This window comes from Chinchilla lanigera, unplaced genomic scaffold (assembly GCF_000276665.1).
Source record: "Chinchilla lanigera isolate Chin_1 unplaced genomic scaffold, ChiLan1.0 scaffold00093, whole genome shotgun sequence".
Classification (NCBI taxonomy): domain Eukaryota; kingdom Metazoa; phylum Chordata; class Mammalia; order Rodentia; family Chinchillidae; genus Chinchilla; species Chinchilla lanigera.
The window spans coordinates 3,126,451-3,140,355 of record NW_004955494.1 but is presented as its reverse complement, the minus strand read 5'-3'; the positions used below and the strand labels follow the sequence as shown (position 1 = coordinate 3,140,355).

At 47.0% G+C, this 13,905-nt stretch overlaps 1 protein-coding gene across 1 annotated transcript in view; it reads right to left on the bottom strand.

Annotated features, from left to right (window-relative positions):
* The window catches only part of Parp12 (poly (ADP-ribose) polymerase family, member 12), a gene marked incomplete at its 5' end in the record, with an annotated part of 32,100 nt that extends 18,195 nt beyond the window's left edge, over positions 1-13,905 (bottom strand). The window contains 5 exon segments of the mRNA XM_005405428.2: positions 523-646; positions 7,995-8,096; positions 9,958-10,258; positions 10,826-10,961; positions 13,763-13,905. Of these exon segments, the coding sequence (XP_005405485.2) occupies positions 523-646; positions 7,995-8,096; positions 9,958-10,258; positions 10,826-10,961; positions 13,763-13,905 (806 nt within the window).

Genomic DNA, 13,905 nt, shown 5'->3' with positions numbered 1-13,905 from the left:
TATTTTACATATTCAAATGGAAACATACTGCAGCAAGTTTAACCCAAGATATAATAAAGACCTGAAAATAAGGTTACCTGCTACTTCCCTATTTACACTGACTAAGTGAAAATAATAGGATATACTGTTAATAAAAGTTAAGGGTTAAACAATAAACAGGTCAGCTGCATAATTTACAGAAAAGGTTAAAACTTCAAAAATTACCTCTTGTTTTTCTGTAATAAATGAATAAATAAAATACAATCAGCCCAAACAGCAAATAATTACAAACTCACTTGGTCTTAGTACCACCTCTCAGCTCCTCTTTGAAAGTAGGTGAACAGAGCCACCACTTTAAATTGCCAACATGAAATGAACCTGATTTCCGGTCCAGCGTCCATCTCCACACTATGCTGCATGAGCGTGTGGCTACATATGCATACTTGTGTGCGCATGCAGTGTGTTAAGGCCACTGAAAATAACTTCTGCTGTTTAAACTTCCTATACTACACACACAAGTCTGGTACAAGGGACAATTCCTACCTGTCTCTTCCAGGATGGCTGTAGGCCTCTTCGATAAACTCCATTTTGTCCAAATCCTTCCACTTGCCACCGTCCAGGAACTGCCATCGGTAAGGCAGATGGAAATGAACTCTGTGGCACTTGTCTAAAATGGAAATGTAAAGTAGTAAGACAGCTGGCAGTCACGGCACTGTGGCTAAGGTTGTCAGCGAGCGTGGTGCGGCCACCGGCCTCAGAGTAATCTAGAAGTTCTGAGGAAGTCTGTTTTCTTAGTGCAGTTACACCTGAGCATGTAGAGCCTGAAATACTAGGTATCTTATTATATACACCCTGCTTTTTATCTCCCTTATTAACAGGACTTTTTATGCTGATTTTTAAAAACATGTATGTGTGTGAGCTGTATCATCTAGGAATGTCACTTGATTTGATTGTAAAGAAGCTGGTCACAGAAGGTCAATAGACCCCACCCCAGCAGGCGGTAGCTGATGTCATGGGGATGGGCAGAGGTCACACCACAGGTGGTACCCAATTTGTCTCTGCCAGAAACCCAACCCACCCAGCCATGAGACTCAAGGGGGCTCAGCACCTGCTCAGACCGCTGGTGGCCAGCAGCCTCACTCCTTCCCCTGCTCGCACAGACCCTCATGTCTACGGCCACCCCCACACACATCTGCAGCCTCCCCTCCGCTTTCCCACGCCCCTCCCACAGCTGCGTCCTCTCTGTCCAGTCCCTGAGCACTTGGCAAGTGGGAGCCTGCCTCACCCCTGCTCATGCTGGCCCTGCCACCCGGAACGCAGCCCACACCCTGTCTCTGCCTCGCTGTGGCTTCCTTGAGCTCTGCTACCTCCTAACGGGGAGCCAGGATGGCTGAAAAGGATTGGAAGGAGCAGAGAGGACCACAGAGCACACTGGACTGTCTCACAGGCCACCACTGACACACACCAAGGAGAAGGGCACACTGAGGGGAAGGGCACCTGCCCAACAAGGAGCACAGTGCTCGGGAGAAATGGAACAAGGATTAGAGCTACGCTGACTGATCACACACATGCAGGGACTATTTCCTATGGAGAACTAGCCAGTGGAAGACAACGTAAGAGGAAGACTTCTGCATGTTTTAAATTCTCAACCACATGAATATATTACATATTCCAGTTGGGTGTGGCGGTCCCGCCTACAATCCTAGCATTCAGGAGGCTGAGACAGAGGGATCGTGTGAGTTTGAAGCCAGACTGAGTTACACTGCAAAACCCTAGCTCAAAAAAAAAAAAAAAAAAAATATTACATAGTCCAAAAAATTAAACATCTAGTTAGTTAAGTGAAAAATGTGAGTGTGCTGTGCACCTGTAGAACTAATGTGCAGAGATGTGTCAGCACAGTATACACAAATACGTATACGCGCTTGTGCATGCATAACAGCTTTCCACACAAAATACTCAGGGACTGGGTAATGATCACTGCTGTTGTTGGACAGGGTCTCAGTGTGAGATAAAAGAAGTGTGAGGAAGACTTGTTTCTTACTGTCCTTTGCACATTTGTAATGCGTGTTACAAAATAACACCAATGAAGGTTGGCTAATTTGATATTTAGCCAATATTATAATTTTCTAAAATCACAAATAATATTCGTTTCTTTAAGCTGCTGGGGACTGAGCCCAGGGGTACTCTACCACTGAGCTGCATCTGTACAGGCAGCAGTCTGCAGAGGGAAAATAGAATAGTCCTCCGTAGGTCTTCTGGGAAAGCCTGAGTAGGAGTTAAAAACAAACTTTTCTAGAGAGATTCCCCTGGGAAAGTCAAAACTGGTAGAAGGAAAACAGAAACCACAGATAAAGAAAGGCACCAAATGGCCTTGGGAGACTCGCAGCAAGAGACCAGAGGAAGAGCTGCCAGGCAGGACAGAGGGAAGCCACGTGCACATGCAATGAGCCGCCCCACCTGCAATAAAGTACAGGGGAAGCAAGGGAGGGCTACCTTTATTAAGGCAGGATGTACTCACACCTGTGCACTAACACATACACATATACGTGTGTGTTCACACTACCGTCACTATGTTACTCCCTCTAGGGTCATTATAGAGTACAATAGCTATCCACAGGCCCTTACTAACTCTAAGCTAAGCAAGAATAAGGCACACACAACACCCACCTGCCAACTGGATGCCCAGCCCAAAGGTAAAGGTAGGTCAGGGACAAGTAAACAGACAAAGGCTGCGTGCAGACCACCGGAAGAAATGGTATTTGGCAGAGGTGCTGGGAAGCCAATCCAGTTAGGGCAAGTTCTGGGTTGGGGGGAAAGGTTTCTGATCTTCTTATAAAAAACAGTTGGAAACAAATGTCCACAGGTCCTCCTTTTCTCCCTTCCTTTTCCTCTTTACAAATGAAGTGTCTCCCTTTTGTTAAACCTTATCCCTCTAATTTTTTTACTGGTGATAAGTTTACAATCCCAGAGCAGCAGTACTTGTCCTCCAGATGTGACATCTTTGGTTTCCTGAGTAGAAGCCAGATACAACACATCCCCAACCCTTTTTTATTTTTTATTTTAGGACAGTGTCTCACTAAATTGCCCAGGCAGAGCTCAAATTTGCACTCCCCCTGCCTCAGCCTCCCTCAGTGCTGGGATTATAAGGGTATGGCACTACACTCAGCTTATCTTCATTATTTTAGGCACACCTCAACACCAGCTTTTTCCCAGACTCTGCAAAAGGGGACCACAGAGGGAAGTGGGGGGAGTGAGGATGTTGCTGAAGTTTGTTAAAGACCAGGCCTGGGCAGAAAAGAACACCAGGCCAAGAGGGCTAAGGAACCAAGCTAGGGGTACCAAGCGAGGAAGTCTCTAAGTTCAGCAAGGCAGGGCATGGCTACACTGGAGACTTCCAATGTGCACACAGTGCACATCAGGCCAAGGGCCCTCTCTTGGACTTTGGACAAGCAGTATGTAGACAGGTTAATGAAGCCCAGGACAGGTAAGGCACAGCTGTGGTCTAGAGCGCATGACCAAGTAAGAGCTCATGTTCCCTCCCTGAAGTTCACTAAAAGAAAGGATTTGGGGAAAGGGTAGAGAGGCCTCCCCAGAGCATCCCAGACTGATGCTACAGCTACAAACCCTCGCACAGGTGAACGTGGGGAGCCCAAAGAAAAATTCTCCCTGCCAGAAAGGCACCCCTTAAGAAGGGGCATCCCGCACAGCCCAGCAGACTGGTGCTTCCTTGGTAAGAGCCTAAGGGCCCTGGGAAAGCACTCTGGCAAACAGCAGGCCCAAACTGAGTGTGGAGGCCACACCACTCACAATCAGAAGGTGCCAGGGTACACAAGGCCCCCCCTTCCTCTGTCCTCCTCTTCCCTGACCCTCTGGCCCCTTTCTCTCCTTCCCTCCCCTGCTTTATGTTCCCCACCTCACTGGGGCCCTCTGGAGTCTAAGCCTTGTAGAAGGTGAACCACAGAAATCAAACACATCTGACAGGCAAAGCACCACAGCCACCCATCCTTCCTCCCTACCTCACTTGAAATGACAAACCAGAAAGAAAAACAAACCCAAGAGCACTGCAAAGCAATAAAAAGTGCCATCAAAAGATCAGAATTCCTACACTGTGAAGCGAACAGAATCAAACTGATGTAAGAGAGGAAAACACACGCAAAATACACAGAAAGTACCACACTGAGAGGAAGAACCTGGGGGCTTCACAGGCTGAGTCAGGTGACACAGACTGTCACAGTGAGAACAAGACTTCCTGCCCCAGGCATGCCTGGGCAGTGCAGTGTGGAGATGTTGCTTGCTTCTCTGGGATTCACTATTTGCTTCCCAAATGAACATGCAAGTGTAGAGACAAGGGCTACTAGAAACGAAAGCAGATGACACAGCCTCCAACCCCCGCCCCAGTTCCTGGCGACACACCAGCAGCCACCTCACCAAGCAGGACACACCTGCTTTATCATCACTGGAGCCTGACATCAAAGTTAGCTTCCTGGAATCAATCAGCAGACAGACACACAGGGCTTCTCAAGCACAACACCACAGACAGACAGCGGAGAATCACCCAACCCAACAGGGACAATACAGGGAGAGCAGCCAGCAACACCGACAGGGTCAGAGTTATCATGAGAGCATTAGGGTGCACCTAACACAAAGTGGTACATAAGCTGGCTCTAGGAAACAACCATGGGGAATATTTGTCTTGGAATAGGCAGATATTTTCAGGCAACAAAAACACAAGAAAATAAAAAGATATTAAAATAGATACAATACGGACAAGTATCAAACTGGTATCAACATTAAAATATGTATTAAGAAGACATCATAAAAATAAACATGAATGACAAAGACTAAGAGAATGGTTTTTCAACATACATATAGAACTCTTCATACTCAATAACAAGATCAAATAACTAAAAAATAGTCACATGACCAATACACTATAATTGCATTTTATATGAAATATCTAGAGTCAGACATGGTGGTGCACACCTGTAATCTCCGCACTCTGGGAGGCTGAGGCAAGAGGATTGAGAGTTCAAGCCTAACTTGGGCAACTGAGTGAAGCTCTTTCCCAAAATAAAAAGGGCTGGGGATGCAACTCAGCAAGAAAGCCCTAGGTTTAAATCCCAGTACTACAAAAGGTGGGTGGGGGGTGGCTAGATCCTGGCAAATCTATAGAGACAGACACAAACCTGTTGCCAGGAGTGGGAGGGGGTAGGAGTGACTATACGTGGTATACTTTTTTTAGGCTGCTGAAAAGTCCTAATACTTCCTGTGATGGTGAATGCACAAAACTATGACTATACTAAAAACTATTACATGAGTGAATTATATGGCATGTGACATACTCGATATTTTAATAAAGCTGTAATATAAAAACAGGCAAAATATTTGAACAGACATTTCATAGAAGATAAACAAATGTCCAATAAGCATATGAAAATGTTAAACATCATTAATCAAAGAAATGCAAATTAAAACTATGATGCAACACTACTAGTCACTTATTAAAATGGCTAAAATTTAAAGGACTGTTAGTACCAAGTGTTGACAAGGATGAAGACCAATTGGAATGCTCATAGATTACTGGGGGGAATGTAAAGTATTGTACCCATTTTAAAAGACACACTGATAGTTTCTCATAAAAGTTACACATACGTCATATAACCTAGAAATTTCACTTCCACATCTTTAGCCAACAGAACTGAAAACATATCTACATGAGAACTTGCACATGAATATTATAGGAGCTTTATTTACAAAAGCCAGAAAATGGGAACAACCCAAATGCTTGTCAATGTATTAACAGATAAACAAACTGCAATCAATCCATGCAATGAATAAACAATGAACTATTACTTTGCCAGAGTGACTGAATCCCAAGAGCATGCTAAGAGCCAGGCACGATGGCACACACAAATCGTAGCACTCTGGCTGAGGTAGGAAGATTGCAAGTTTAAGTCCAGCCTGCACAATATAGCAGAACCCTGTCTCAAAATAAAAATAAAAAATAAAGCAGAGCTCAGGATGTAGCCCAGTGCAAAGCTACAAGCTCATCAATGAATTAATCCACTGATGAGTACAGCACCCTGTTATGGTTTGTGTCTACACGCCCCCCTCCAAATCCTCATGCAGTCATGGGGCGGCTTCTAGAGTTTATGATTGATTCATGCGCCAATGTTGGAATTATGGATGTGAGTGCTACACTACCTTCGGGCGAATAGTTTGCACACAGTGTAAGGGAGGAAAAGAGGCTGCTTGCCACCCCCACTCCCTTCTGCTCTTGCTGCTTTTGCTGTCTTCTGCAGCCAGGAATGGTTGCCCTCTGCCAAATGCCACCCTGCCTTGTAGCCAGGAGGACTGACACCTCCACAGACTGAGCTAAATACACCTTTCCTTCCTTAATTTTGGGCATCAGGTATTTTGTCTCAGCAACAGAGAAAAGTAACCACGACACACCCTATGAACTAAACATCTTCCAAAAGCCCCCACCTCTAAGCATGAAACTTTGGGGGAATATTTTATCTCAAAACCATAACAAAGATAACACGTCCTTTATGATTTCTTTTACACGCAATTCTAGAAAAGACAACCTACAGTGATTAAAAAGTAGATGAAGAATTTCTGGAGCAGGTGAATTGAAAGGGTGAGTATGAACTACTAAAAGTACATTCTGAACTGAGGGACTATTCCTTACCTTGTACCTGGGCATATACACTTAACAAAACTCACAACCACACATTTTGAATGGATGCATCTTATTGTGTAAATTACATCTTAATATTGATTTTAAAATCAAAATATGTATGTTTCTATGGCATACATTCTTTGACCCAGCATTCCATTTCCAGACAGCTATGGAAAGAGTCATGCAGGGTACTTGCATGCTCAATGGACCACGGCTGTGAATGAATACTAGATGGCTGTTTTAAAAATGAAGTAAATTAACACATGGAAAATATCTCCACAACACAATGTTAAGTAAAAGGTACAAACTGAATAATATGTTACCATGTTTCCATCTGTTTAAAAATCAAGCCAGGTGTGGTGGCCCACGCCTGTACTCGCAGCACCTGGGAGGTTGAGGCAGCAGGATTGTTGCAAGTTCAGACCAGCCTGGGCTACAAAGTGAGCTCAAGGCCAGCCTGAACTGCATAGCGAGACCCTGTCTCAAAAAGAGAAAAGACCAAAAAAAAAAAAAAAAAATCAATAAAACACGGCTGGGGATATAGCTCAGTGGTACAGCAACTGCCTGGCAAGTGTAAGGTCATGAGTCTGGTTCCTGTACCCCCCCCAAATAAAAATAAATATAAAACAATATTACAACTACACAGCACATGTTTAACTTTGGGGAAGGACGGAGGAAGACATCCTGCTTTACTTTGTATTACTTGACTCTTTCACAAAATGAAACATCATGAATTGCTTGGATAACTTTTAAAGACTGAAACAAGAAGTTTTGGTGGTTGTTTTTTAAGGGAAGCACCAAATTTGAGAAGGACTCTTCAGTCAAAGGTCAAGTTAGCAATTAAGAAAAAAAAAAAGATTTAGTGAAAATGCAGACACACAGACACCTGCTACACTGACAGGGACTGCAACCTTCACCTCTCCTCTCAGAGGTAACACAACCATCTCCTCACCAGTGAGGCCAGTGTCTAGGGCTCCCCTAGGCCTGTCTTCTATCTTCACCCTTCACAAGTGACACTTAGCATGGATTCAACTAGACTGACTATCCCTGTTTCATGCCGGTCTGTGACTCTGTGCCAAAATGACCAAGGGGCAACACATGACACTCATTTGTACAGATCCAAATAATTATGTTCTCCCAAACTCCAGACCTACAGTTTCATTTTCAGAAATTCAGAGAATTCTACCATCCTCAACTCCCCAACAAAACAGCTTCAGAACCACTTTGGTCAAAGCACCAGCCTTCCCCCCAGGGATGACTTGCGGCAGAATTCGTAGGAATGAGAAGCAGTGGCCTCTCCTAGGGAGGGAGATACAGGCCAGGCCTCACTTACCTTGAAAGCTGCAACTTTTCCTGATATGGTACAAGCAGATCTGATCACTCTCCTCCTGGTTAGGAGTGTTTGGGGACATAGAACTCAAACTATCTCTTCTTTCTACAAAGAAACACCACAAAAAAAGAAGCTTCTGATACAGGGTACCAGCAGCTCAAAGTGCAAGGAGAATTCATTTGTTACCCTGCAAAAAAGTGGCCAGGCAAGCTGACAGGACCACTGTTAGGGATGAAACCACTCTAAAAATACAGGCAGGCACTCCTTCTAGGGTGTAGCCAGAAACCCACAGTCACACGACTGCTTACTAAACCCAGGATGCCGGTGGAGGTCTTTTCTCAACTCTGGCTGTTTACCCAAGTCAAAGGGAGAGGGCAAATGGAAGGCTATGTTTTATAAACCAGGTCTGAGTCTGTATAACAAATACAGTATCTGCTAATGAACTCTTAGAATTGGGTACTAATAACCAAAAAAAGGTAATACATGAGCCACCTACATCTTCAATGAAGCTTCTTTCATTAACTTCAAGTTACCTATAAGGTTCTTAACAAAAAGGGCATGTAAGCGCCTTCAAAGCTTACCTTTCCTGTATCACTTCAATGAATCGTTACCTACTGCACTTACCCGCACCCACAGACCCCTAAATAAGTATACAAGATGCAGTCACAGCCTCTCCCCATTTATAGTATCAAAGTCATTTTATTATCTGCCTTTCATTTATTTTCCATAAGCCCCTCAGATGATCCACAGGTTTGGGCTTCAAAACTCAAACTCAACCTGGGGGACCCTGAATGTGATCACCTCCTCCTCCCCAAGGCAAGACTGCTCTTGGGACCCAACCCCACTCAGCAGTGGGTTTTCCTCTTGCTTCCTAGTAAGATTCTGACCCAACTAAAATGTTTAAATATCTAAAGCAAAATTTGGGGCTGAGGATATAGCTTAGTGGCACAAGTGCCTGCCTAGGAAGTGCAAGGTCCTAAGTCCGACTCCCAGTAGCTAGTAATAATAATAATAATAATAATAATAACAATAACAATAAAGCAAAATTTGTCTACCTCTGGGGCTTCTGGGAGTTGAAAAAGATCAACATAAAAATGACTGAAGAAAAATACAAAGGAAAAAACAGAGCAAGTACAATTTTTTTTTTTTTTTGGAGACAGGATCTGCCTGCCTCAGTCTCCCAAGTTCTGGGATTACAGGCATGTCCCACTATGCCCAGCAAGGACAATTTTTAGATGTAAAACTTAGATGAGATTAAAGTGACAAACATGTTATAAGTGAGCCTAATTCTGCACTTAGAAGGTGCAAATGTGTCTCATATTCTAACACTCATTCATTCAACAAATATTAAGTGGTTACTACAAGCTAGACACTACCTAGGAACTACAGAAGAGCAGAGACCAAGGAAATTTACAATGAGAAAAGAATGCCACTTATTCACCTCAGGAAGATGGCCAAGCTCAAATATGCCTCTCTCACTTGTTTTGTAATATCAAAAGAGACTACAAGGTAAAGGACCCTGGAGAGCTTTCAGGCTCCTTGCTGAAAGGTCAGCTTTTGGGAGGTGAACTGTGGGACACCTGCACAGGACAGGAGGCAAGGCCCCCACTTCAGGACAGACAAGGGCTCTCTAGAATTCAGTTCCCATCAACACCAACTCACACTGTGTAGACCATCTTGTTTATTTGTTTTAGTTCTGGTTTTGTTTTTTTTGGAACTGGAAATCGAACTCAGGCCCTCACACTTGCCAGGCAGGCATCATGCCACTGAGCTATATTCCTGGCCCCTGATCACCTTGTTTAATCATGTCTATGAGTTCAACTTACAGTCAAAACTCCCCTATCTTCGAAAGGATCATCAACTCTACTTTACAGACTCACTACAAATCTCACACTCTATTCAGTGGCCACGTGGAACAGTCCACACCCCCACCACCCCAGCCCGCAGCACTTCCCACCAGTCTTACCAGAAGTCCCCTGACGATCTGCAGGAGGAGGGGGCGCTTTGGTGGGGGTAGAGCTCTTATTCTTGATGTCGTGTGCATTTCTATAGATGGAAGGCAGTCTGCTTACCAGGTCTGAGCTCATGCCCAACTTCTCCAGCTTCTCTAGATTCTCAGAGCTGGAGAAATCATGGCATCTTTTACAGCTAGTACCAAACTTGCACTCCCCCTGTAAGAAGTACTGGCAGATATGGAGCTTGATGCATTGCTTTTGAAAGGAACAGCCGCCAAAGGGCCCATCTCCTTTGTTGTAATGTAAGCAGACCTATTGACAGCAAAGTAAAAGGACATTAGCCCAAGAAGGTCCCCCCAAGACACACCTCCCACTAATGCTGTCACTGATAAGAAGGGGCCTCATGGCCAAGGTATGACTTCATCGTCCACACGGGCACAGACAGGAGGCCACCCCTCACTCAAGATGACAGCTTCTCTACAGACCAACTGAGATCTGTAATACCCAACGCCCTGGGTATTGCTGGAAGCCCAACACCATGCTTCCAATCACTCCCTGGCAGAGAGGGAGCATGGCACATCTCATCCCCTCAGCTCTGAGACACTTGTTCCTGCAGGCGCTGACCCAAGGGGCTCCCCCAGTCTCACAGAAGACCTGCAAGGGAGGTACTACCCCACCGATGGCGACAGAAAAGAGGTGCAAGGTTGGCCCAAGGTCATAGGCCTAGAAATCAGCAGTCAGAAATCTAGGTCTCTCTCTGTGGTTCTTAGTCAAGTTGGGGTCCTTGGTTTCTATTCAGCCGTATATTTCTGCATCTTACAATCCTGTGGCCCCTTCCTGATTACATGCTGAAAAATGCCACCCTTCCCCTATACTCACTTCCGGCAGAAGCATGGGGTCATTCTGAAACAAGAGCTGGCACAGCTCACTATAGTTGAGGTGGTCAACGCCGTGAGTTCTCAGCACATTCAGGTTGTGATCGGTCATCAAGCTGTGACTGTTCCTACAGTTCGTCCTGCAAAGCAGCAGAGACGTGTTACAGGCCAAAGCAGTCTCCCAAAATTCCTATGTCAGATGAGGCTGCGTCTGGAGATACAGCTTGAAAGAGGAAATTAAGTTAGAATGACATCATTAGGGTCAGCCCTAAGCCAACATGACTAGTTAGAAGAAGAGATGCGAATACAGCCACAGAGAGAAAAGACCAGACAAGGACACAGTGAGAGGTGGCTTTCTGTAAGCCATGGAGTACTGGCTCGGAGAAAAGCAACCTGCCGACACCTCAGACTTCCGGCCTCCAGAACTGTGAGAAAATACTGATGTTGAAGCCACGTGGCCAGTGATTCCCTGTCATCAGCCCTAGCAACCCTATGCCGCCGATGAGGTCACTCTTGGTGACAGTCTTTTAGGAATACGTCCTCACGGTGCTCACAAGCATGAGGAAGCCCAGCTTGTCTCTGCAACGAAAGCCTGTGGCTACTTGCCAAGAAAGAGACGGGACTGTGAAATGTCTGGGGCCCAGGATAACGCCTCTCTGAGGACATCTGGGCACATCTACTCTCCCCTAAGTCAGTCACTGAAAGGAATGGCCACGTAAGTCCCTGTGTACGTCGGGAAAAAGAGAAGTGAAGAATGAAGAAAGAAAGCTCCTAAGCCAGTAAATATCAGATGCACAGATCCCTAAAACAGATCAAATCTGGCTCCGAACTTCAGGAAAAGCGAAAGAATGAGGTCACAATCTTCATTCTACCAAACAGGTTCATCAAAGGATTCGCCAAAGATCCGCATCTGGACCCATGAAGCGCCCTCTCCTCCACCACCACCGCCCCCCACCCCCCACCCACTCCTTGTGTGCCTTCTCCCTCCGGGGTTGCCCTTTCTAACCCCAGGGCTCCACCCTCCACTCTCCAGACCTCAGACTCCTCCTCAGACCTGATCCACTCCTGACACTGGGCCCACAGCCTCAGCCTTCACCACTCAACATCTCCCTAACCGGGCATGTGAGGTGCTCAGCCTCAGCCGCAAGCTTCAGACCTGAAGAGAACTAAAATGCTCTCCTGCTCTCAGCAAACTCTAAGAGCAGAAACCCAACCGTCGTCGTATCTCCCAAAGCCTCTCCACATCATCTCCAACTCAACTGCCATGAATTTCTCACACACTCATCCCTTGGAAAAGTCCATCTAACGGGCTTTGCGGACAGCTGGTTCCTAGAGACCACACTTCCCAGCCTGCCTGCATCTGAGTCAGGTTATGAGACAACCTCTGGTCAATGGATATAAGTGGAAGGATGTCTACCACTTCTGGATCTGGCCCATAAAATCCTTCCACTCAATCCTCTACTTTCCCTCTGCGCCATCTAAGGGACTGCATACCTAGATTGGCCTTGAGAGCTACTGCTGAGGAAGGCGGAGATTAGGTCAGTCAGCCTGGATCCCTGAATGACTGCACGGATCAAGGCCACTATCCCAGGCTATTAGACCCAACTAGGGCCAGAAGTGGTGTCTACCGTGCTAAGACAAAAGAAAAATGACGGGGGGGGGGGGAGGAAGAGAGGGAGGAGAGAGGATGGGAAAGAAAGGAGGGAAGAAAGAATGAAGAAAAAAAGGAAGGAAAAATTCTACCTAACCGGACTAGCTTCAAAGCAGGTCCTCAAGACATCCTCTACATCAGCATCCCCAGCACTACCTAAGACCACTTCCTATAAGACACATTTGAGGCTCGCATCTCCTGCCACTGGAAGGGCCTCATCCCCTTCAAGGCGAGGTTCAAAACTTCAGCAGAAAGCTCAGCAACCTACTAACCCTGTTCTCCTTCGTCGGAGCCTCAACTCCCTGAACCTCAGGATGAGGCTGCATTTAAAGATTTGGGTTCGAAAGAGGAAATTAAGTTAGAATAAGGTCATCAGGGGGGCTGGGGATTTAGCTCAGCGGCAAAAGCGCCTGCCTGGCAAGCGCAAGGTCGTGAGTTCCCGGTACCGGAGAAAAACCAAAAAAAAAAAAAAAAAAAAAAAGAATAAGGTCATCAGGGCCGGCCCTCACCCAACATGACTGGTGTCCTCAGAAGAAAAGATCAGGACACAGGCACAAAGAGGAGACCAGACGGGGGAAACAGTGAGCCTGTTCTCCTTGGCTCGCGGACCAGCTGCGGCGCACAAAGGTGCTGGGGAGCCAGCCAGGCAGAGATGGCTGAGCACTTGGCGGGACACAAAACAGTGAGGTGTGATGAAGAGTGAGAGGAACGGCGCTCAAGAGAAGCTGATCTTTGATTCGCGCTGGGAACACTGATGGCGCACACCAGGAAGGGCGCTGCGGGCGGCCACCCGATGATCCAGGCCACCTGAGCAGCTGAGCTCGGTTTCCTGATCTCCACATTCCTTCCAGCCACCAGGGAGCGCCCTGCCCCGACCGGGGCCCCGGAGCTGCCCCGGGCCACCGCAGCGTCCCTGCCCAGCCCATCCTGCCAGCGCCGGGGTGGGCCTCCTGGTCCCCACTCCATCTCCGCCCCTGGGCCCTCGGAGCGCGTCCTCCGGAGCCTGAAGGTCGCCACTCGGCCCCGACTGCCCTGCTCGGGGCAGATACTCCGGAGGCGCTCAATGTGGTGACGGGAATGACGCGGACCCCGCACGGCCACCCAACTCTCCTCAGACTTTAACAAATGAGGGAAGCGGGGCTGGGGATTTAGCTCGGCGGCAAAGCGCCTGCCTGGCAAGCGCAAGGTCGCGAGTTCGGTTCCTGGTACCGGAAGAAAAACAAACAAAAAAACCACACAGCAATGAGGCGGCGCCCTGCCCCCCCCCGCCCCTCCTTCTCGCCTCCTCACCCGGTCCGCAGGAACTTGCAGGCGCCGTAGAGCATGAACCGACAGAGGTGCAGCTGCGCGCAGAGCCCCGCGCAGCCCGGCTTGGGGCCAAGGTGCGCGCGGCACAGGCGCAGCGGGGACGCGGCCAGCACCACGCGCCCGGC